Below are 24,012 nucleotides of genomic sequence, written 5' to 3'. Positions count from 1 at the left end.
AGGACTTAGAGCATCCAATAGCTGCTGACCGCTGGGACTCGTTCCCGGGATCAATCCATAAATTGTCACTATGTTCAAGACACTGCCTAATACAATTCAAAGTGGTTCATAGAGCCCATATGTTAAAGTCCAAAATAGCCAGCATGTACCCGGACATCACCCCCACCTTTGATAAATGCAAATTTGACGACACAACTCTTTTTCATATGTACTGGCTGTGCCCTCGATTAAGTTTTCCACACTCTCTCGAAAATTCGGAAGCGTGAACTAGTTCCAAATCCTATGACTGCTTTGTTCGGTCCTTGTAGCGATGACGATCCCCGGATGACTTCTACTGAGCGTCATATGATCTCTTTCTCCTTGCTTCTGGCCAGGCAGGCCCTTTTGCTGAAATGGAAGGGGACGGCCTCGCCCACACACACCCAGTGGCTCCGAGACATTATGCACTGTCTTACTCTAGAGAAGATAAGATTTTCAATTAGAGGCTCAGAGGGTAAATTTAATAAGACCTGGCAACCCTTTTTAACTTATTTCCATAATTCTCATACAACAAAGATTATACCGTGAGAGAGTGAACACGGTGGACCCTTGATGTTTGAGAAGCTCAAGGTTTAGATATTAATACGCCTGCCAACTTTATTTTCCTCTTTTTGTGTGCCTTTTACTTAACATCTTTAAAGATTTGGGTGGGGGGTCGGGGGTGGGTTGGTGGGGTCCCTGTACTACCTCAAGATTCCAAGATCTCCTTTTCTTTTCTCTCTTCGATATGTTTTGTAAGATAACACAATTTTGAACCTGCACCAGCACAACCCTCAGTGGGGGGGATTTTTGTTTTTGTTACGGTTGTGACATACATTCTCAATGTATCATTGTTACTTTTATATTCATTGTGAAAAATAATAAAAAAGATTTGAAACAGAAAATAAGTAGCTAAATAAGTTACTCTGATGTCTTGTATTCTCAAACTACCGGTATCTAAAATATACCAATTTTTTTTTAGATTTACCAGGCACATTAGGTGTATTTGTTTTGTACAATGTATCAGTATCGAATCGGTATTGTTTTTCTTTATTGAATGTAATGTGTGTGTGTTTGTGTGTGTGTTAATTGATTTGTTTGGTTCTAATAAAAAAGTTTTAAAAAATAGGTAAAAAATTCAGATAGAACATCAATGGAAAGCGCAGGACTGGCAAAACAGAAATGGAAATTCAAAATGAATAAATAAATAAAACTGAAGACAGATGACAAATCAGGTGTGTAGAAAGTTGATGAGTGGCGACCAGATAGAGAGTGTTGGGTGTGATAATCCATGGAGATGTGATCTGAGTAAGTTTTCCCATTGTGCTATGTTTATTTTTTTCTTGTATTTCCAGTTCATGAGGATAGTTTTCTTGGCAATAGTTAGGGCTACAAGGATTAATTTATTGTTTGAATTTCTCAGATTTATTGTTGATGTGTCGCCAAATAAGCAGAGGGATGGAATTAAGGGGATGTGGCGGCCCAAGAAATTTGACGGTGACTTTGTGACCTCAGACCAAAATTGCTGAACAGGGGTGCAGTCCAAATGGCGTGCATGTAAGTGTCTGGTTGTTTTATGGTGCAGTTAGTACATATTGTTGCAATTCGGCCTAATATGGATAGTGGGTGGTTCATCCAGCGTAGAAAATCGTCAGTTATAGTTTTGAGAAGTGGGGTGTAGTTGAGATTGAGCAACTCTGACAGCCTGGAGGAAATATTAATACCTAAATATGTAATGTGACTGGTACATAGTGGAATAGGTGGAGTATGGCGCTGCCACATCCCAGCTGTTTCTGTGCAATGGAAGGATTTATGCCAGTTTATGGAGTAGTTAGAGATTTTAGAAAATGAGTCTATTATGGGTTAGGGTTAGGGATGAGTGGGGGTTTTCTAAAAAGAGCAAGATATCATCGGCATAAAGACTAATTTTATGGTGGGTATTTGGTGATTGAATTCCTTAAATGTTATTGTGCTGGCGAATAGCTGTGGCTAGAGGTTCAATGAAGATGGTGAATAAGAAAGGAGAGAGTGGGCATCCTTGCCTAGTCCCTCTGTGCAGTGTGAAAGGTGGTGTCCATTTGTGATTACTGTTACTGAAGGTGCTGTGTATTAGATTTTGACCCAATTAATAAATGATTCCCCAAAGCCAAATTTTTGCATTGTGGAAATGAGAAATGATCAATTAACCCTGTTAAAAGCTTTTTCTGTGTCAAATGTGGTAACGATAGTTCGTATTTGCTTTTGTGATGAGAAGTTATGTTGAAAAGTCTACGTGTATTATTAGATGAGTGTCTACCTTTAATGAAACCTGTTTGATCTGGGTGAATTGTGGATGAAATACATTTTTCTATTCTGCTGGCAAGTGTTTTAGCTATGATTTAGCTGTCAACGTTTATGAGGAGATTGGGCGGTAGCTTGATGGAAGTGATGGGTCTTTATTAGATTTAAGAAGCAATGATATTGTAGCTGTATTCATGTTTTTTGGCAGGTTTGAGTTCTGCTTTATTTGTTGAGTCTGTTGAAGAGTGGTGACAGAATGGGCCAAAGTGTTTGTAGAACTCAGCAGGGAAGCCGTCAGGTCCTGGTGATTTGTTATTGGGCACACATTTGTGGGGATGGGATAGTTATTGTTCTGTTATAGGTAATTCAAGTGTAGTGATTTGGTCAGAAGAAAGCTGTGGTAAGTTAATATTGTTGATAAAGGATTCTATATCATCTTGGGTTGCATCTGTTTCTGGTAAGTATAATTTTGCATAAAAATCTCTGAAGATTTGATTTATCTGTTCTAGTGATTGCGTTGGCTTCCCTGCTGAGTCCCTATTGGTGGAGATGGTTGTTTTTTCCTTATTCTGTTTGATTAAATTAGCCAAATATTTTCCAGATTTATTATTGTGGTGATATTGTTCTTGTCTGAGTCTGTATATTAGGAATAGATTTTTCTTATTTATTATTTCATTCCATTCTAATTTATACTTCCATAGTTCTCTCTGTGTTATATCTGTTGGGTTATTTGCATTAATGTCTTCGAGTTGTTTGATTTTTTGTTCCAATTCAGCTTCATGTTGTTGTTCTGCCCTTTTTTGTAGGTGGAGAATGAAATGATAATACCTCTTAAAACCACTTTACTTTTTCCCAAATAATATACGGAGATGACTCTGGGGAATCCTTTATTTCAAGGAAGGATGCCCGCTCTTTTTTAATTAGGCCGTCAAATTCTGGATTATTGAGGAGGGATGTGTTAAAGCGCCAGCTGGTATTTGGTTTATGCGGACAGATTGTATTCCATGTGAATGTTACAGGGGCGTGGTCACTGATTAAAATGGGGTAGATTATTGAATCCGAGATATTTAATATGATTGAATGGCTGGTGAGGAAGAAGTCAATGTGTGAAGATGATTTATGAACCAGTGAAAAAAATGAATAGTGTCTTGTGGAGGGATGTTGCAAACGCCAACTATCACAAAGACCAATATCACTCATGAACTGTTTTATTGTTTCTGTAGAATGCCAGGTGCGTTTTATTAAGGTGTTACTTCTATCTATTGCTGGGTTGAATCCCTGTGTTGTAGTCGCCTCCGATTATGATTGGTCCATTAGAGTTAGAAGGGACCTATTATGGCATCTAATACCTATTTTAAACAGACCTTGAATTTGAAATGTCTTAAAAAACAAGCTTTTGATTTTTTTTGCTAAATAAATTAGAAATTCAGCCTCTGAACAATGTCATTAGCATCCCATTCTCTAACCTCATTATCTATGTGGGATTCTGAGTGGGCGGGGAGGCTATGATAATGAGGCTCTGTGCTGATTGGCTGCCTGAATGACGTGATAAACCGCTACAAAAAAATGGCGGAAGCTCCGGCCGGCGGAGTTAGTTGTGGGCGTGGTTTCACGCATCGGAGGCCAACCTCTGTAAATCGCTCCCCTCGTTACGTAAAGACGGGAGCAGAATCTGAACGGCTCGTAGATCCACATCACACTGGACGGCTCATCCGGGCGGCTGTACAGACACTGCAGAATTTGGTTGCTTTCCTCCTTCTCTGAGTTGGCAGGCTGAGGGGAGACCACTTTATATATGTTAAAGCAAGAAAAAACGTGTTTTTCATAATAGGTCCCCTTTAATAGAGATGGTAGAAAAGTGATTGAAAAAGGATGGGTCGTCAGTATTTGGGCCGTAAACATTGCCAATTGTGACTGGGTTATTGTACCCTTTGCACCCTTGTAAGTACCATATTTTCCGCACTATAAGGCGCACTTAAAATCCTTATTTTTTCTCAAAAAGCGTCTGTAGCCTCTATAATCCGAGGCGCCTTTTGTATGAATGTTGTTGTGCTTACTGACCTCGGACCAGTTTTATGTGGAACACTGCACTCAAACATCTGTCAACATGTTTTAGGGACTTTGGTAGCAACGAAGCTGCTCCACTTGATTGATGGTCGGACCGTTCAGCTGACACATTAAAGTCGGTCCTTGGTTGACGTTAGATAACTAATTATATAGCGCTGGCAAGCACCCATCATCCAGCATCTGGTCAATGTTACCTTACTGTAATTAGACATCAAGCCAACGTTAGGAACGCTAAAAACTCAATTTTTAAATCTATACCATAATCCAGTTATAATCAAATGTTAGAATACAACGTTGTTCCAACCTCACACTAACTTCAGATGTCCGCTATTGCTGGCAACGATGAACCAATCAGAGAACAGGATGTAGTACGACGCTTAACTCCTCCACTTCTTATTTATGGTTTCATGGAGGATGAATGATTTAAAATTTTAGTTTATTTTTCTGTTTTAATTACAACTGAACAATATTCTGAGTAGGGATGTTAATAATTAATCGATTTTCGATTAATTGCCGTTATGAAATTACCCAATTAAAATGAACGATTACAATTAATCTATTTATTTATTTATTTTTTTCGTTTAATTTCACCAGCTGGTATTACGCCCGGACCACATTTAATGCGACACAACTCGCTGCGCCGCGCACATAAAGTAAGAAAGAGACGGCGGATATGTTTGGTTTTAGTAATATCATGCTCAGGCAATGAGTCTGCAATGGCCCAGACGGGAGACACATGTAGCTCAGTGCTTAACTTTTATTTTTAATCCACTCTATATTCTTCTGGTTGTTCTCCGATATGTTCCCCAAAAGCCTGAAGGTTCCGCCTTAAATCGACGCAGAGCCGCCGCCGTAGCCTACGGCGTAGCTCTGCGTTGTTGTAACGCGGAACCATAAATCAGCCTTCACCCGGTACATACATAGGTTTCTCTAAACATCTGTCCCCGCTACAGTTTTAACTAAAAGAAAATGTGCTCCAATACAGCAGGTCTCATAATTTTATTTTGAACACTGCCAAAACTCTAACTTAAAACGTAACTAGAACTTAAAATTTGCTTGACACAAATGACACTATTATGGCTGCTGCTACTACTAATAGCCTTGAAGTGCACTTTATATTATATTCCTTGTGGTACAAAAATGTCTTTTTGTTACTTTTGTATCAAATAAATATTTGATTAAGGAATACATTAAAATGTCCTTTGTATTTTATATAAGCAAAAAAAATTATGTTTGTATCTCAGATGGGGGAAAAACGCCGCTTATCAACTAATCGATGATCGATCGATAAGGTTATCAACTATCAATTAATGAAATAATCGATAATTTGCATCCCTAATTCTGAGTTATTGTGAATGAGTTGAATAAAGTTCGACTCAACAGACTTTTGTTTGGCTTTATATATGTTTTATCATGCGCCAAAAGACACGGTACAGATGCTGTGGTGGATGTGGGGATCTCCTGTAATAATATCCATCCACTTTTGAAGGGCATAACCCTGCCTAGAGCACACCCCCATGACTGTCAGTAGGAAAAAGTGGGGATGGATGGATGGATGGATGGAGTGATATTTTTGGTGTAAAAGAAAAGAGAAAAGAAAATATCCAGGAATATCAAGTAATCTGTTAAGCTTCACGTGGAGACGTATAAAAAGCAAAAAGGCGAGAGCAGCAGAGGACAAACGATGAGTCGTTAGTCGTGTCAGGAGATGTGTTAGGTTCTGTTAGTCATCTTAGGAGACGGATGAGGAGAGGAGGGATGTTCCTGCTCTGATAGCAGTCATCAGCTGCTTCCACCAGCGTATGGATCAGTCCGTCAGGGCCGTCTGGACCAGCGTCACCCCGTCAACCGAGACCCTGTCCGACCTTCTGGGCCATCTGCAGCGGTTTCGGAGCACAAGCTGGACGAGCAGCCAGGACAGTGTTGCAGTAGTCGAGGTGGGCGATGGCCTGAACCTGGACTTGGGAAGCATTGGTAGATCGGTACGGACGGTACGTTGCTGGGGTAACCGCAGGAACCTGGTGAGAGGGAGGGATGGTCCGATCCCGCAACAACTCAAACATTTAGTGGAAGAGCAGGATGGAGTATTACCCGCGGTGGAGGATCCACTCGCCAAGCTGCTCCCCCTTCCATCACTGACATCATTCAGTTGCAGTCAATCCCATAAAAATAAGGAACAACCTTGAAATACACTAAACAACAGGACTCCACTTTCTTTTTCCTTTTTTGTAAATGTAACCTTTATTTAACCAGGAATGTCCCTGTTGAGATTAAAAACCTCTTTTTCAAGGGAGTCCTGGCCAAGAGGCAGCAACAAGTTAGTTTCAAAAAAGTTAAATCACATATAAATTAGATCAAACAGTTACAGGTTAAGGAGGCTGTCTCACGTGCTCTCAGCCTGGATTTAAAGTAATTCAAAGAGATAAGTTCCCATAGTTTCAAATCACTTGTGCAACTGGTTCCTTGCAGAAGGGGCAGAAGAGACAAAAGTCCCCCTTCCCAGCTCAGAGCGGGCAACAGATTATTGCTTGAACGCAAATCATAAGAATTAACACTTCTCCGTGTGATCAAGTTACGAATGTAAGAGGGCAGCAGTCCAAGCATGGCCTGGTAAATAAAAGTGTACCAGTGAGCCAACCTCCTGGTGGACAAAGAAGGCCGTCCCACTCGAGAGTTCCCAATGATGGGTCAAGGCCCATACTTCAGCACCTCATGATGTGTACACTTCACCACAACTCAGCACAGTGACACATTCACGGATTTGCCCTCCTGCTGGCTCCCTGCGGCGCCACAATAATGAGCCAATTAACGAGACGTGGCTCAAGGAGTCCAGCAGCGATCTGCCAGGAGGTGGTCCAGGGACCGGGTTTTATGCATCATGATAGTGACGTGTCTGCAGATGCTGATGCAGCGAACCGATTGCAGGACCCCACAAAAGGCCTCTAAGACCACAAACTGAGACCATTGAGAGGCAAAAGTGAACCTGTCTGGTTCTACTGAAACAGCATCCGGGCCCGTCACTGACCACTAGTGTTGTTTCAATTTTAGTTTTAGTCTAGTCTCAGGGTCAAGCTATCATTTTAGTTTTTATTAGATTTAGTCATGTTCATACTCCTTTTAGTCGTGTCAAGTTTCAGTCGACTGAAAGTCTGAGCATTTTAGTCTTATTTCAGTCAGAATTGTCCAGGACCATTTCAGTCTAGTTTTAGTCAAAGATTGTATTTAGCCAAATCCATTTTACAATTCAAACAAGGTTATCTTATTATTATATTATTGTTACCTTATAGACTCAAGAATACATTCATTCCAGATACAGAAGACGCTCTAATTTGAGTTTACAACATATTTATTTTTCCGCATTTCTCCCCATCTTTTTCGACGACACGTTCGGTTTTCTTTTCCACGTCTATGTAGGAAAGTGTATCCAAAGATGGTTCTTCTTCTTCTCCCAGCCCCAGAGAAGATCCCCGCGTGGCCGGCCATCGGTCCCTTTCTCTATGTAACTTTGTTTTTAATTGACGTGAACCTAGAGCTCTGCGTTAACGGCATCAGCCTCTAACCTGCAGCTGCATCTTCTGGATCTGATTCCCCGCTGAAGCGACTGGGATTGAGGACGTGACGTCACCCAGCAGCAGAACTAGACCAGAGGAAACTACTTAAAAATGGATATTAAGGATCTTTGTCAGAACATTTCATCTTGTTTTGGTCAACGAAAATTAAGACACATTTTAGCAGAGTTTTTATTTTGTAATCTACATTTTAGTTTCGTTTTTATTCGTCTACAACATTGCATTATATATTTAATTATCGTTATCGTCACATGACCAGGATTTTTGTTGCGTCTCGTTTTCCTCAGGTGATAAAGGTTCATTGACGATGATGTTTAGTCATAATTTTCGTTAACAAAAGCAACTTTACTGACCACCCAGGCAGCCTCACGTTTAGCTCTGCGTACCAAGCCCCAGACCATCATCAACAACCAGGATCAACAGCTGCCCGATGCGAGTAGTACTAAGAACCACCCGAAGGTACTGAACGAGCCGGTTCTTCCATCAATAGATGCTTTCTCTTCTGGTGGCATCCTAGGATACATAGGGCTTAGATAGCGAGACATCCCCGGCACACATGGATCACACCGGTCCAGACCTGGGACGTGCTGGAGAAGACACTGCGCAGCGGTCCGACTCTCCCATCAACGACACCAGATCTGGGAGAAGAATTAATGCTCTTGACTCTGGACAGAAATAAATGCTGCGACATCGCAGAAGCTCATAGGGAACGATGTTGCAGCGAATGTGTGACGTAATCAGAGCTGAAGGCGGTCCGACTAAATGTTAGAGAGGGACTTTTACTTTTGGGCGGGTGGTGAATATGACGACTAAATACTCATAATCACTCACATGGAACTGAACCCGCTCAAGACTGTGGAGATGACAGTGGACTCCAGGAACCCCCCCCCCCCCCCACCACAGACTCCTTCAGGTTCCTGGGATCCACAATCTCTCAGGACCTGAAGTGGACCAGCCACATCAACTCTGTCCGGAGGAAGGCTCAGCAGAGGTTGTACTTCCTGCGTCAGCTCAGGAAGTTTAACCTGCCACAGCAGCTGCTGACCACCTTCTACTCTACCATAACCCAGTCTTTCTCTGCACGTCCATCACTGTCTGGTTCGGATCAGCCACCAAACTAGACAGGCACAGACTGCAATGGACAATTAGGTCTGCAGAGAGGATAATTGGGACTAACCTCCCATCTATCCAGGACCTGTACCTGTCCAAGACCAGGAAACTTGCAGGTAACATCTCTGCAGACCCCTCACACCAGGACACAGTCTGGTTGAACTCCTCCCCTCTGGACGGCGCTACAGAGCTCTGTACGCCAAAACCTCCAGACACAGAGATAGTTTCTTCCCCCAAGCTGTTGATCTGATGAACTCTCATCACTTATAGAGTCTCAGAGTAATCAACTACTGTGCAATGATAATAACCACAACCATATGCTGTAACAATGCACCTTTCAATAACCATGTCTACCTCATACTGCTGCACGTTTCACTTTTAAATTGTATATATGTTAATAATAGCCATCATTTGTCCATTTACTGTACACTGAGCCATAATAACCAAGTCAAATTCCCTGTCTTGTTTGACTTGACTTGGCCAATAAACCTGATTCTGACTCAGATATCTTTGCTGTATCTCCGTTTTCATGCATCAGCTGATCCTACCGGTTGTATTTAATTATTTATGAAGGAATGTACATTTTAACTTCCTGTGAGAAATTCCTGGTTGGCCAGAAGCAACAGTTAACTGTGAGGTGAAGATGTAGGATAGAGGTGGGGCCTAAACAAGGAAGTGAAGTACACCTTCCCACGTGACACACACACAGCCACACACACACACAGCCACACACACACACACACAGCTAAAGCAGCAGATGGCCTGAGGATTACTCCCCCTCTATCCCTGCCCCCCCCCCTTCCCACTGAAGCTTTACTCGTCTTCCCGTCATTCCAGCGCAGAGCGCCGGTACGCTGGCTCACCTGCTGCACCTTAACTCAACCGCTGACCCACATAGTGGTTCTGCCTCGTCCAAGTTAAACATTTACCCTAAATAAATAAATGAGGAAAGGGTTTGGGAATGTTTAGAATATAATAAAATAAATGAATAAATAAAAGTCTAGCAGAAATCTCCAACTGATGAACTCAACCTCGGGTCTCGTCTCACCAAACACACTGGTGACACAAAACACGCCAGCGCTCCAGGTAGACACATCCAGGTGGGATAAGCGGTGATCAGACCGCGGGACGGGTCCGTCGACCTGAGGTCCGCATCGTGCCTGCGTGGCCGTCTAGAAAACCTGGGTGACCTGGGTGTGTGAAAGGTCAGACGGACCGGGGACTTGGGTTCAGCTGGTGACGGTAACGGTACAGGATGAAGTCCAGTATAAACCAGACTACGAATCCATCCACCCGTCATCCAGCCTCCATCCAGCGCGGGAACGAGGAAACGGGCACGTTAAACATTATCTCGGCTGTCGAGAAACCAGAATGCCGCTCTGCTGGTTCGTCCGCATTTCCCCGGCGGGAAACTTCCTCGTATCAGAGATGGCCCGTCTATACCAGAGGCGTGAATCCCAGATAATACTCTGATGTGTCTGATGCTGGCGTGTTGAGACAACTTAAAAGGATTACATTTACTCCCCAGGAGTCGTCTTTGAGATGAAAGAAAAAAAGAGCGAAAATCTGAAACTTAAGTGTTTAACTGAACTTCTGGTCCAATTAAAACTCTACCATAATCACAGCTTTTTACGGTGGAGCTGGTGAGCGTGTTCAGAGACACATCCAGCGTGGCGGATCAACCTCATAATGAATTTAAACTGAAACATGGCCTGCTAACACAAATCAAAACAGCAGTGTGAAATAAGGTGATTAGTAAACCCCAGATCCTGCAGATATGTTATTCATTGTGCAGCATGTCTGGTGAAAGTGGCTCTCACAGCATTTTCACACCTAGGAGATGTACCGATCTTCCCGTGCACCAGTTACACCAACCGATCCAAAAGTGCAAACTCTGTCCACTGTACTGTACTGTACAAGAACTGGACAAAACCCCTGTGACATCACCCACAGGTTTTCTCAAGAGCTGGGACACGCCCACCTCGTGTCAATCACAGTAGTTTATTCTAACCTGCCGTGCTAATTGATGTGACGTCACAGTCGTGATCAAATCTGTCCAAACATCCTCATGTCAAGTGTTTCTGCTGAAATGACACCTGAATCTAATCTCAGTAAAGTCCAGATCTAGACAAGTTCAAGTCCACTTGCATCAGTAAAACTCATGAACACCTTCTGTTCGCAGGGTTAGATTTATTCCTTGGTTTGAGCCCGCCTGAGCTAGACTCCCTCCATCTCTCACACTTCACGCTCCCATCGCTCCATAACAGATGAGTTTGGTGTTGGGGGAGCGCCCGGGCCTCAGCCAGAGCTCGGGTCCAGAGATGAGAAACGTTTATAAAAAAAGAGAAAACACCAGGGAGAGACAAAGCGCCAGAGCCAGAGCGCGAGAGACAGCCAGACAGTAGTTTGATGGTGTGAAAAATCAATCAATTTCGGTGAAAGAGGAGCAATTATCCACCTGGAGGGGGACGGCTATTCTAAATAAAGTGGTGACGTTGTGGCCGTCGTGCCTCTGAATGAAGTGAGCTTCATCTCCCTCAGTACACACACAGGTTTACTGCAACTGTCTGTTCATTCTCACAGTTGCAGAGCTGCCCAGTCCTGCTGACACGCTTCACCTGGACACCCGCAGGTCAACTTCCCGCTTCGGGGCGCCTCGGCCCCGTGTGGGGCCACGTCACTGATCCGGAAGCTCGTGGCACTTCCACCAACTAATACTTCATTGGGTTGTGGGTTGTTTTTTTATATTTACTTAAAACTAAATGCAACAAATACAGCCCAAATAAATTGATAATTTATTCCGTCTTTTTCCCCATTTTAAAGCCACACGCTGTGAGATTTACACTTTCAAACTCTGGATTTGTGAGCATTTGCATCCATTGCAACTTTAGTTCTCCCAAAAGAACCCCCCAGGACTTCAGTCTCGACCATTTCTGACGTTTGTGTCTTGTATCCAGTGGTGGACAGTAACGGAGTAAATTTACTCGAGTACTGTACTTAAGTACATATCCAGAGGATTTGTACTTTACTTGAGTATTAGATTTCTTTGGTACTTATTACTCTTACTTGAATACATTTCCAAGACAAATATTTTTACTTTTACTCGAGTAAATTTCTAGGAAGGCTGAAAAGTACTCGTTACTTTCAGGTCTGCTCTTTTTTCTTCTTCCCTAAAATCCTATTGGACACAAGCTGTTTTTGTCAAAGGAGGAGACCTATCACAGTGCACGCTCTCCACTGGGATGTACGTAAAGCGGAAATACGTCAAGCCTCCTCAAAACGATACCGCCAAAGTAGCCTGCGTTTGTCAAGACAGAGCCGCAACAAGTCAAGACATAGCCTTTAGAAAAAATATAGTAATTTACTGATGTGGAAAATAAGAAATTTACTCTTACTTTTACTTAAAGTAAATTTAAAAGCATTTACTTTTGGATACTTAAGTACGTAAGTACTTAAAAGCAAGTACTTTTCCACTCTTACTCGAGTAATATTTTGACTGAGCTACTTTTACTTGTAACGGAGTAAGTTTTGACCAGTAGTATTTGTACTCTTACTCAAGTACTGGGGTCGAGTACTCTGTCCACCTCTTCTTGTATCACACCATAAAACAGGCAAAACCCTGTATCCATTATGAGTTACCACTGCAGGAGGTTTCACACCTGACCAGTTTAATTTCCCACATCACAACACTCATGTCAAACCTGGCAGATAAGCCACCATGGCCATACAATAAATAATGTTACATAACATTCCCCTGGATATAGGCTACTGCCTCAGAAGTTCTCTACTGCACAACCCTGATTTTAAAAGTGAAATATTCTCCTGCAGAGGGGAAACTTTTACCTGTTCTCAGCAAGAAAGTTAAAAGCTTACAAGCAAGACCTTGCACGGTTTTTGTTGTGTCCCCCCCTCCAGAAGTGCAGAAACCATGAGAGCATACCTCTGACGCACAGCAGGGACATCTTTGCAGGATTTGGTGCAACAGTTCCTCCGACGCCGTCCCTGAGTTTCTGTCCGGTCGCCCGTCGCTCACCTGTCGCTCGCCAGTCGCTCACCAGCCGCTCGCACCGCCCCAAACGTCGCTGCGCCTCCACATCATCGCCAAACAGGGCGAAAACAAGCGCGCGGCTGTAAGCCGGGGTGGCCGACCCTGAGAGAGGGATGACTGGCTCCGGCAGCGACTCTCAGGCTGCCGGCACAAATCCAGCTGAGCGGGGCGGCTCTCGTGCTGCGTTTAGGGCTTGTGGGCAAGCTCGGAATTTACAACGTTTTTTGTGCGTAAAGCCTGAACTATGGTTCCGCGTTAAATCGACGCAGAGCCTACGTCGTAGGGTTACGGCGTACCCTACACCGTAGGCTCTGCGTTGGTGTAACGCGGAACCATAAATCAGCCTTAACTTTCAGGTTGGATCCCTCCAGGAAACTCATTTCAGCTGCTTTTATCAATGACTCGAGGTCACCTGCTACAATTAGTGAATGGCTCACTTTGGAGTTCCATCTCCATTAACATCCATGTTAAAATGTCCAGCTTTACCCCAGAACTAAACATTTACAGTGTCTGGTACAAAAAAACAAATATTTTCATTCTATAGTCCACATCAGAGTTATTGGAATTAACTAAAACTAAAAGTTTTATTAAACTAAAACAAACAATGAAAACCAACAAAATAAAATTGGAGGTAAAAATCAACTTTTAATTTTTGTTTCCTGCCTTGTTTTTTTTTTATGTTTGGCTCTTCATTTTTCTAATTGCTCAAAGAAAGAAAATATTTTTGCATTGTATAGCATTAACGGGACTCATCTTTACATGTTTAATCTCTTACAAAATAAAGAATGCAGAAAACTTAAATAGGATGACCAATTTTTCAAAACTCTAAATTTAAATCAAAACTGAAAAACAAAAAATGACTTAAAATGTCAAAACAGTCCCATAAGGGGGAATTTAGCTCTCCTAGTCCTCTTTTCAGGTGTAATTTCAGTAGCAACAGTTGAAATGACATTCAAAATGATCAGAGCCAATAAAAATAGTATTGATTAACATTAGCTAAGCTAAATAATTAATGGTGACTGACTAAGGTGGGTGTGTCTCAGCAGGCGTATGCGCAGTACTTCAGACTTCAAAAGCACTCCAGAGAACCTGGGTGACGTCACCAGGTGTTTGTCCAGTTCCTCTTATACAGTCAATGGCTGGACAGCTAGCTCCATTCATTAGTTAACAATAAAAAGGGGGAAAAAAAGTCAGAATACCGAACACATTATATTAAAAATAAATTAAATAAATGCCAGACATCATTGACAACATAATTGTAATTCAGATCCAATTAAAGAAATTAAATTATATTATATTTAAATTAATCAGGGTGATCTTGAAGGATGAGGTAAACCAAGAGGCCTTTCTGGTATGTTCCTTAAGCTGCCTTTCGTGTTGCTGCTGGATCTTTTACTTCCATAGTTGCAAAGGCTCAAAATCGATCTGTAATATGCAAAATTGTAGGTGTGAGACAAACAAGACTCAACTCACAAAACAACTTTAAATCTTGGGATTGTAACTCACCTCAAAGTCCTCCTTCACTACACCTTCATCCTGGGAAAGACCAGGAGACTTCGACCTGACATCAGGCTGGTAGGGTTGTGCCAAGAGGTGAGGTCTCTGTAGGCCGCTGGGCCCCTGGGGAGGACTTCCCACCTCATATTGGGTTGCTATGGGCTTGGGCTTCTGCTGCTGGCTTGGTGATTGGCCCAGGGGCCTTAGGGATCGAGGCCTCAGCTGGTGACTAGGCACTTGGGGCTGAGGCTTCTGAGGCTGGGAGGTCTGCTGGTAGCCAAGTCCCTGGGGTTCAGGCCTTTGCAGATAGTCGGGACCCTGAGTGTGGGCTTTCTGTTGGTAGCCATGTGCTTGGGGCTCAAGCCTCTGGGACTGAGCCGTTGGCTGGTAATTCACCATTTGAGACACATATTTTTGCTGGTAACTGTGCCTTTGGGGCTTAAGCCGCTGGGGCTCCAGTGGGTAGTTAGGCCCTTGGGGCTCAGGCTTCTGGGATTGGGGACTCAACTGGTAGTTGGGCCCTTGGAACCCAGGGTTCTGGGATTGAGGTTTCAGCTGGTGGTTGGGCACTTGGGGCCTCTGGTAGTTGGGCTCTTGGGGCTCAGGTCTCTGGAATTGAGTTTTCAGCTGACGGTTTGGCGCTTGGGGTTCAGGCTTCTGGGACTGGGGACTCAACTGGTAGTTGGGCCCTTGTGGCTCAAGCGTTTGGGGCCTCTGGTAGTTGGGCCCCTGAAACCCAGGGTTCTGGGATTGAGGTTTAAACTCATGGTTGGGCACTTGGGGTTCAGGCCTCTGGGATTGAGATTTCAGTTGGTACTTGGGCACATCGGGCTCAGCTCTCTGGGATTGGGGTCTCAGCTGATAGTTAGGAGCCTGGAGCTCTGGCCTCTGGGACTGAGGGTTCAGTTGGTACTTGGGTGCTTTGGGCTGAGGCCTCAATTGGAAGCTGGGCGCTTGGGGCTCTGGCCTCTGGGACTGAGGCCTCAACGGGTAGTTGGGCACTTGGGGCTCTGGCCTCTGGGACTGAGGCCTCAACGGGTAGTTGGGCACTTGGGGCTCTGGCCTCTGGGACTGAGGCCTCAATGGGTAGTTGGGCACTTGGGGCTCTGGCCTCTGGGACTGAGGCCTCAATGGGTAGTTGGGCGCTTGGGGCTCTGGCCTCTGGGGCTGAGGCCTCAATGGGTAGTTGGGCGCTTGGGGCTCTGGCCTCTGGGGCTGAGGCTTCAGTGGGTAGCTAGGCACTTGGGGCTCTGGCCTCTGGGACTGAGGCCTCAATGGGTAGTTGGGCACTTGGGGCTCTGGCCTCTGGGACTGAGGCCTCAATGGGTAGTTGGGGGCTTGGGGCTCTGGCCTCTGGGACTGAGGCCTCAATGGGTAGTTGGGCGCTTGGGGCTCTAGCCTCTGGGGCTGAGGCCTCAATGGGTAGTTGGGCGCTTGGGGCTCTGGCCTCTGGGGCTGAGGCTTCAGTGGGTAGCTAGGCACTTGGGGCTCTGGCCTCTGGGACTGAGGCCTCAATGGGTAGTTGGGCACTTGGGGCTCTGGCCTCTGGGACTGAGGCCTCAACAGGTAGTTGGGCGCTTGGGGCTCTGGCCTCTGGGACTGAGGCCTCAATGGGTAGTTGGGCACTTGGGGCTCTGGCCTCTGGGGCTGAGGCCTCAATGGGTAGTTGGGCGCTTGGGGCTCTGGCCTCTGGGGCTGAGGCTTCAGTGGGTAGCTAGGCACTTGGGATTCTAGCTTCTGGGGCTGAGGCCTCAATGGGTAGTTGGGCACTTGGGGCTCTGGCCTCTGGGACTGAGGCCTCAATGGGTAGTTGGGCGCTTGGGGCTCTGGCCTCTGGGATTGAGGGTTCAGTTGGTACTCGGGTGCTTTGGGCTGAGGCCTCAATGGGAAGCTGGGCGCTTGGGGCTCTGGCCTCTGGGACTGAGGCCTCAATGGGTAGTTGGGCGCTTGGGGCTCTGGCCTCTGGGACTGAGGCTTCAGTGGGTAGCTAGGCACTTGGGATTCTAGCTTCTGGGGCTGAGGCCTCAACGGGAAGCTGGGCGCTTGGGGCTCTGGCCTCTGAGGCTGAGATCTCAACGGGAAGCTGGGCGCTTGGGGCTCTGGCCTCTGAGGCTGAGGTCTCAACGGGTATTTGGGTGCCTGAGGCACTGGCCTCTGGGGCTGAGGCTTTGGTGTGTAACTGGGCACTTGGGGCTCTGGCCTTTGGGACTGAGGCCTCAACAGGTAGCTGGGCACTTGGGGCTCTGGCCTTTGGGATTGAGGCCTCAATAGGTAGCTGGGCGCTTGGGGCTCTGGCCTCTGGGACTGAGGTCTCAGTGGATAGTTGGGCACTTGAAGCTCTGGCCTCTGGGGCTGAGGCCTCAACCGATAGCTGGGCGCTTGGAGCTCAGGCCTCTGGCGCTGAGATCTCAACCGATAACTGGGCGCTTGGGCCTCTGGCCTCTGTAGCTGAGGTTTCAGCCGGTCAGTGGGGGCTTGGGGCTCTGGCCTCCTGGATTGGGGCCATGATTGGTGGTTCAGTGTCTGGGGCTCAGATCTCTGTTTGAAGCTGTGTCCTTGGGGCCTGGGTCTTGTTTCATAGCTGGGTGCTTGAAAGTCAGATCCCTGAAGCTGAGGTTTCGGCTGGTGGTTGGATTTGTGAATGTCAGGCTTGTGCTGATAGCTGTGCCTCTGGGTCTCAGGTCTTTGTTGACTTCCAGGGCCAAATGCACTGAGCCCTTGTACATAGGGCTCAGCCTTCTGGGACTGAAGCCTCTGCTGGGTACTGAACCCCTCAGGCTGAGGATTCTGCTTGTAGATGGGTTTCTGGGACTCTGGCCTGGGCTGGTTGCTGAAGGCCTGGGACTGGACTTTATGCTTGGGCTGGCTGTGAGGTGCTTGTGATCTTGGATTAAGGAAATGCATCTGGGAATAATTCAGTGGGTCTTCAGAAATTTCGTCCAACATATCAGATCCAAATCCATGATGAGAAGCTGTCAAGTAATCACACAATTAACAATCTTTCAAAAGATCTATCAACAACATGCAGTATGAAATCAAATTTAACTTGCATCCTTACATTTAATACTTGCACAAAGCTCTCCAATGAATAGCAGCCATAGCAGTACCACACTAGACAGCAAATAAGTCATGTTTATACAAGATTATGGACCATTTCAGTCTGTCATAAGTTAGAGAATATTCAACAGATTTTTTTTTCTAAAGTTACCATTGACTACGGTCCATGATCTCAGCCGGATAGATTAAAAAAAAAAAAAAAAATGCAGAAAAAATCTATTAGAAACGTTTTTGAACAAACCCAAAAAGTTTATGTCTTTCTGCCTTTCTGCAGCGTTGAGAAAAGCCACTCAGAAAGTTTGGCAGAAAACAGGTGGAACTAATCAGGGCGGAGTTTATTCAAATACACAGGTGCATGGTAATAAATCCCTCTTCCCCATCCCAGTCTGCGATGACATTTACAGCTATGAAACGTTCTCTGCTGCACCATCACTCCATTCTGATCATTCTTATTAGTGCTTTTCAACAATATTCTATTCATCAATCACTATAATTACATACTTTTTTATTGAAATCCTAAATCTTGCCTCATGCTGAATGCTGCATTCAATGACAACTGGGAATATGGAAACTCTGAACTTCTAAAAACAAGTTCAAAATCTAAAAAAAAAAAAAAAAAAAGACCAAAAAGGTCAGATTTCCAAATCAGGATCTTCGTTATAGTTTACATCATTCCCCAGACATGGTGGTTGGAAAGTAAATGTAGAATCTTTAACTTTCTGTTTTGGGGTCAGATTAAATACTGAAAAGGTAGTCTTAAAGACCTTAACTTCACATTTTCCCTTGAGTCCTTTAACTGCTCACGGGTCTTTGTTGTTAATAGCAAAAACAGGACAAGCAAACACTGAGGAAGCCATAGGCTGTCCAGGTGAGCTCCAGAGGAGGAACTCTGACGGCTGTCAGTTAACTTTTGACTGGCTCCTCAGATTGGGAGCTAACCTGGCCAGTTTTATTTTTTCACTACAATACTCAGAGACGGGAAGTATGTGACATAAGCAGAGCGACAACATGACTATTGTCAACAAAAGTCTGCAGGGGAGCAGGAGCGCTGAAGAACGACTGTCGAGCGCAGGTGTTACTACTAGTCCTGCAGCCGTCTTGGTTGTTTTAAACGGCGGCTCTCTTTACACCACAGGTCTCGATGGCCAGTCCTGACTCATTGCCTACATCCACTCTTGGTTTTCTTTGCATCAGTTCCTTTAAAAGTGAGTTATATCCTACACCTGCATTTACAGTGAATAACCTTGTGAGGTACACGAGCGTGGCTACTGATCCAGGAGAAGTTAGGCAGCGAGGCCGAAACACAGGCGGTATTTTCAGCAAGCGCAGGTGAAACAGAGGATGTGTGATGTGGGTGACACATGATAAAGACTTTAAACCTGCTCAAATGGTTGGGAGATACAAACACTGGTCCCTTCAAGGAATTACTACATACTGCCTCATCTCTGTTAAAGGAGTATTAGACAGTTTTCAAACACTAAAAGATAGATATAATTTAGAAAAACATGACTTCCATAGGTATCTTCCGGTTAGAGCCCATTATAACAGTAATATAAAAACAACAGAAGAGTGTAACATAGATCTAATAAATATTTTGATCAACTCATATAAATCCAAGTCCATCAGAAAAATGAAAGACTATATGCATGTTTACAGTCTCAAAATGGGAACTCCACACTTTATATTAAACATAAATGGGAGAAGGAAGCTAAAATAAAAATATCAGATGAAGATTGGTCAAACATCTGTAAAACCCAATTGAGCACCTCGAGTTCGGGTGCATGGAGGGAATTTGCTTGGAAAAATATGGTAAGATTTTTCATCACTCCAAAAATGAAACATCCACAGAAAGATCAGCCAGGAAGTGGACACTGCTGGCGGGAGTGTGGAAACCCCCAGGCAGATCATTTCCACATCTTCTGGGACTGCCCAACGATCCAGCCCTACTGGGGGGATATAATAAATATAACCAATTCAATATTGAGTTTACAGATCACACAGGATTTCAAAATAATATATCTTGGAAATACCCCTGCCACACTTGACCCAAGTGACAAATACCAGTTTAAAATAATGTTAGCAGCCAGTAAAAAAGCTCTAACAAGGAGGTGGCTGACTAAAGAGCCCCCGACAAAAGAGGAATGGACAGGAATTATGAATGAAATATATATTATGGAAAAAATAACCTTCTCCTTGAACCTCAATATGGGTAAATGTAATTCTTACTGGTGGAAGTGGTCAGCTTATTTTGATGGGTGAAGAAGAGGGTGTGGAGTTGTGTGTACATCTTTGTGAGAATGTGAGGTAGATGTTTATGAAGATAGACAGTTGTACAGGTTCTTCACATCCCTCTGTGTCGGTATATATGTATGTGTAATTGATGGCCTGGGATTTATGTTTGGGACTTTTGATGGAGGTGAACTTCCAATGCTTGCCGTGTGACTTTTCCTTTGCTGTTGATTTCAGAGTGACTCACTGACCTGCCCTGTTGTTACAATCTGTTCACTTTTGTTATTTTTCTTTCTTTTATTTTGCTTTGCTTTTAATTTTATGTCATTGTTACGTTTTAGTTGTAATGTCAAAAATATACAAATCTTTAAAAATAAAGTTTAAAAACAAAAAAAAAAGAAACAGAGGATGTGGTCCATGGACCTGTTAGCGCAGTGACACGCCCACTGAGCATTTACGCTTTGTTGTTAGCTGCTTCGGTGAACGTTTATGGCGGCGAAAGAAACCCAGATTCCATCTCGTTATTCTTGAAGTTGAAAGATGCAACGGAACAGGAGGGGGGAAAGAAATCAGAATGGGGTCACTTGAGCCCTGCAGAGTAATGGCGCTTTTCCACTAGTACCTACTCAGCCCCGCTCGGCTCCACTCGGTTTGGCGCTTTCCCACTAGGGGTCTAACCGTGCAGAGTAGATACTTTTCTGTTTAACAGTTTGTGTTAAAGATCAGATAACATTTTTATGCTGAATTAGAGTAGAAAACCTTAAAATTTCAAGGGGTTCAAATATTTCTTTTGCCATTTTTATGTTCTTTGAGGCAAGCTCTGACAGGATTCGAAGCCCGGATACTAAAGGAAGCAACGTTAATTAAAGCTCCAACGTGACAAGTGAAAGAAGGGACACATGCTGAATAAAGACCACCCAAGTCCAGGTCCACTTTGAGTGATATTTGACAGGAAAGGAGCCGTTAGTTACGGCAGTGCAGCCGCCATCTGAACTTACTGCCGTTACATAAACGGATCCTATTTTTTGTTAGAAAACAGAGACAAACGTTACATAATCCCTCATAAAATCAGCCCTGGATTATGGGGATATCCCATCATTACCCTGAGATCACTGCACTCCCTTCAAAACAGCATCAATGAATGCAGAGCACAAAGAAGGTGAGAACGCTCATCACCACGGCTCGTCTCTAAATGTGGGGGACATGGCGAGATTACTTTGATTAGTTGTTTTTTTATGGAAGTCCATCACCCTTTTCCTTGTGCACCATTTAACTAAAGCCTGTTACAAAGCAAAGATGTCAGGATCCATCCGCTTGTGTAAATACATGTGCCTCGTCACATGGAACAAATCTGACCCACTACCTTATTTCATTTGCACCTTGAAAACAAAGATGTATTGACAAAAAAAGTTCTGTACTGTTTTGCAGATGTACGTGGACTGTAATGACATTCCACAACACATTTAGATTTCCTTCGTCTACCTACTGGTTGGCATTAGATCAAATTACACCATTTCCTTCAGTTTTGTGATCTGATCTCAACGATTAAGAAAAAATAAAATCTTAACCTGAAATAGTTTAAATACGGGAAGCAGAAGACTTGATACACAGTCTAATGGAGACCAGGCTTTTCAGTCATGAAACGCTATCTAGTGGCCGAAACCTGCAAGCGCTGCTCTGACGTGCCAATCTGCCTCAGAGACGTGGTCGATGTGCATAAAGTTCTGCAAGAGACCTGTTTTTGTAACCGTCAAAAACCCTACACATCAGTAATATTATAATTTTAATTTCTTAAAACTGAGTAACATTGAATTTGTGAGCCGCCGTTTCCCGTAGACAGGGCCAAAACTGCAGTTAGTGCAATTTCTTAGTGGGCAAAAAAAAAAGCTGGCCAGCATGGAAGCTTTCTATAATCGTTTGACTTTCAGAATCTGTTCTTGTTTGACCTCAAGACAGACCCTGAAGGTGCTCACGGACCTAGATGAACTTCAGGACTTACCGGTCCAACTTGTCTGGACCGAGCCATCTTGATAGTCTGGTCACAGTTTGGCCAAATGCAAACCAGACAAACTGTCACCAAGGTTCAATTTGTTCAACTGGGTTCAAACATTTCCTTAATTCTAGCAGCAAGGACAAAGACAAAGACACAGGACCTACTGTCCCAGTCACGTTTGACTGAATGGACAACCTTGCAGATTCTTACACCCTTCATCTTAATAATAATGACTTTGTTTTATTTAGCACCCTTCAAGGCACCCAGAGCGCTTTTACAGAGATTATTCATTCATACACATTCTCACCAGTGATGGTAAGCTACGTTTTTGTAGCCACAGCTGCCCTGGGGCAGACTAACTGAAGCATATTGCGCCAAACGGCCCCTCCGACAAACAATCATACACAGTCACACGGGACACTACGACAGCAAACTGGGACAGAGTGGGATTCGAACCGCCGACCTTCCGATCATTGGACAACCCGCTCTACCATCTGAGCTACTGCCGCCGCATCTTGACCAGTCCTGAAATCTGAGGGCTACAAAACACGTTTCCTAAATGGGCATCCTTGATCCAAGCGTTGTCAGACCACACCTACACGTCTTGCAAGCCAAGACTTGAGGAAAGACGCGCACACATAACAGAATGCATTTTTTCTGAACACTTTATTTTCCTGAAGCAGGTGGGTCGCCTTCTGTGGCATCAGGTTGTAAGTGACAGCTACAGCCTCCTTCAGATCCCCACCCCCACCCCACCAGGACTCTGGGATAAAGCCTGCAGGACTGCTGAACTTGTGCGGCCTGGAGAGAGGCTGTCGTGGTGAACCATGCTGGAGGAGGAGATTAGGACTGAAGCGCAGCCAGGTGGCGACACACCTTGCACTTGCTCTCAGGCGATGTTTAGAAGAGCAAATGCTTTCTCCGGCTCCTGCTCAGATGGAGACCAGAGCTCATTCCAGGGCAACAGCATGTGGGACAAGGACTGAGGCCACTGAAAGGACACTTGAGACTGAGGCTCAGCCTGAGACGAGTATCGCAAGACATTGGTCCGAGTGTGGGAGCGAGGCTCCGGCTGAGGGTGCAGCACCTGGGACTGAGGTTGGGGTTCAGGCCGATAGTGCAGCATCTTCAACTGCTGCCAGGAGCGGGTCCGGGGCTCCAGCCTGTAACGTACCACCTTGGTCGGGTGCCGGGTTCGGGTCCTCGAACGGGGCTCAGACTGATAACGGGGTAGCTGGGTTGGGTAACTGGAGACCTGCTGAGGTTCACTGGCATCTTGAGTTGAGGCACCTTCAGAGCCGTCAGAGGAAGCTGGAAGATACAGCCACGTACGGAGGTCATTGGAGCGGTTTCATTTAATAAATCTAATGTTTCACTCTAGTTTTACCTTCTATACTTTCTTGAAGCTCCCCGGAGAGCAGGCATGGCAGGATCACGCTAAAATACAGCCACAGATAAAGCACACAGTTACTTTGAATTGTCGCTACAAGCTGAAGGAGACAACGACAACTTACCATAAAATAACACGCATGGCTTCCACCAGAGACGCGACCATGTGCTCATGCCACCACAACTAAACCCACAAGTCCCTGTGGTGCAATGGTAGCAAAGGTGCAGTGTTGGGATTATATTGTTGCTACAGCCAATCAAATCTTTCTTCCTACATGACTGATTGAATACAGGTGTAATCAATGAAAATGGCTTCTTCCTGGTGTTCAGATGGTGCTTTCTCAATTGAGGATTTTATGAAGAACCGTTCTACTTCTTAAGAGTTGGTTATTCATCTTTTCCATTAAATAAACCATGGATTTGGGCCTAGTTTTTATTTATTTATTTTAGTAAATAAATAATTCTAATTGGTGGCTCAGTTTGTTTTTTCGTTGTTGTTATTATTTCTTTTTCATTTCAGAACAGAATGTCTCCAGTTAGTGAATGTGAATTAACTGATGAAGTAATTGGTTGAACGTTTTGATCGAATATTGGTCAAACATGTGATCTTTTTGGTGCGTGCAGTAACGGAGAGTGGCCAGTGGATGGCGCCAAATCAACGCATGAGTGGATTTCAACAGCTACAAAAATGACAAACGGTAATCAAAGCCACGTCTGGATGTTTTTGTGCTTATATCTGCAATAACCTGTTAAAT

At 44.4% G+C, this 24,012-nt stretch overlaps 2 protein-coding genes across 2 annotated transcripts in view; both read right to left on the bottom strand.

Annotated features, from left to right (window-relative positions):
* The window catches only part of LOC133451246 (uncharacterized), a 47,438-nt gene extending 34,184 nt beyond the window's left edge, over window positions 1–13,254 (bottom strand). The window contains exon 1 of the mRNA XM_061730217.1: window positions 12,985–13,254. Coding sequence (XP_061586201.1) covers window positions 12,985–13,006 — 22 coding nt within the window. The 5' untranslated portion in view covers window positions 13,007–13,254. The remainder of the gene's footprint in view (window positions 1–12,984) is intronic.
* A 1,320-nt stretch (window positions 13,255–14,574) lies between these two features.
* On the bottom strand, window positions 14,575–17,493 carry LOC133451245 (uncharacterized). Its single transcript, XM_061730216.1, has one exon. The coding sequence runs from the start codon at window positions 17,491–17,493 to the stop codon at window positions 14,575–14,577; it is 2,919 nt and encodes a 972-aa protein (XP_061586200.1).
* Window positions 17,494–24,012: the final 6,519 nt, after the last annotated feature.

This window comes from Cololabis saira, chromosome 9 (genome assembly GCF_033807715.1).
Source record: "Cololabis saira isolate AMF1-May2022 chromosome 9, fColSai1.1, whole genome shotgun sequence".
NCBI lineage: Eukaryota > Metazoa > Chordata > Actinopteri > Beloniformes > Belonidae > Cololabis > Cololabis saira.
Note: the sequence above shows the minus strand (reverse complement) of the source record. Positions and strands in the feature narration are given on the sequence as shown.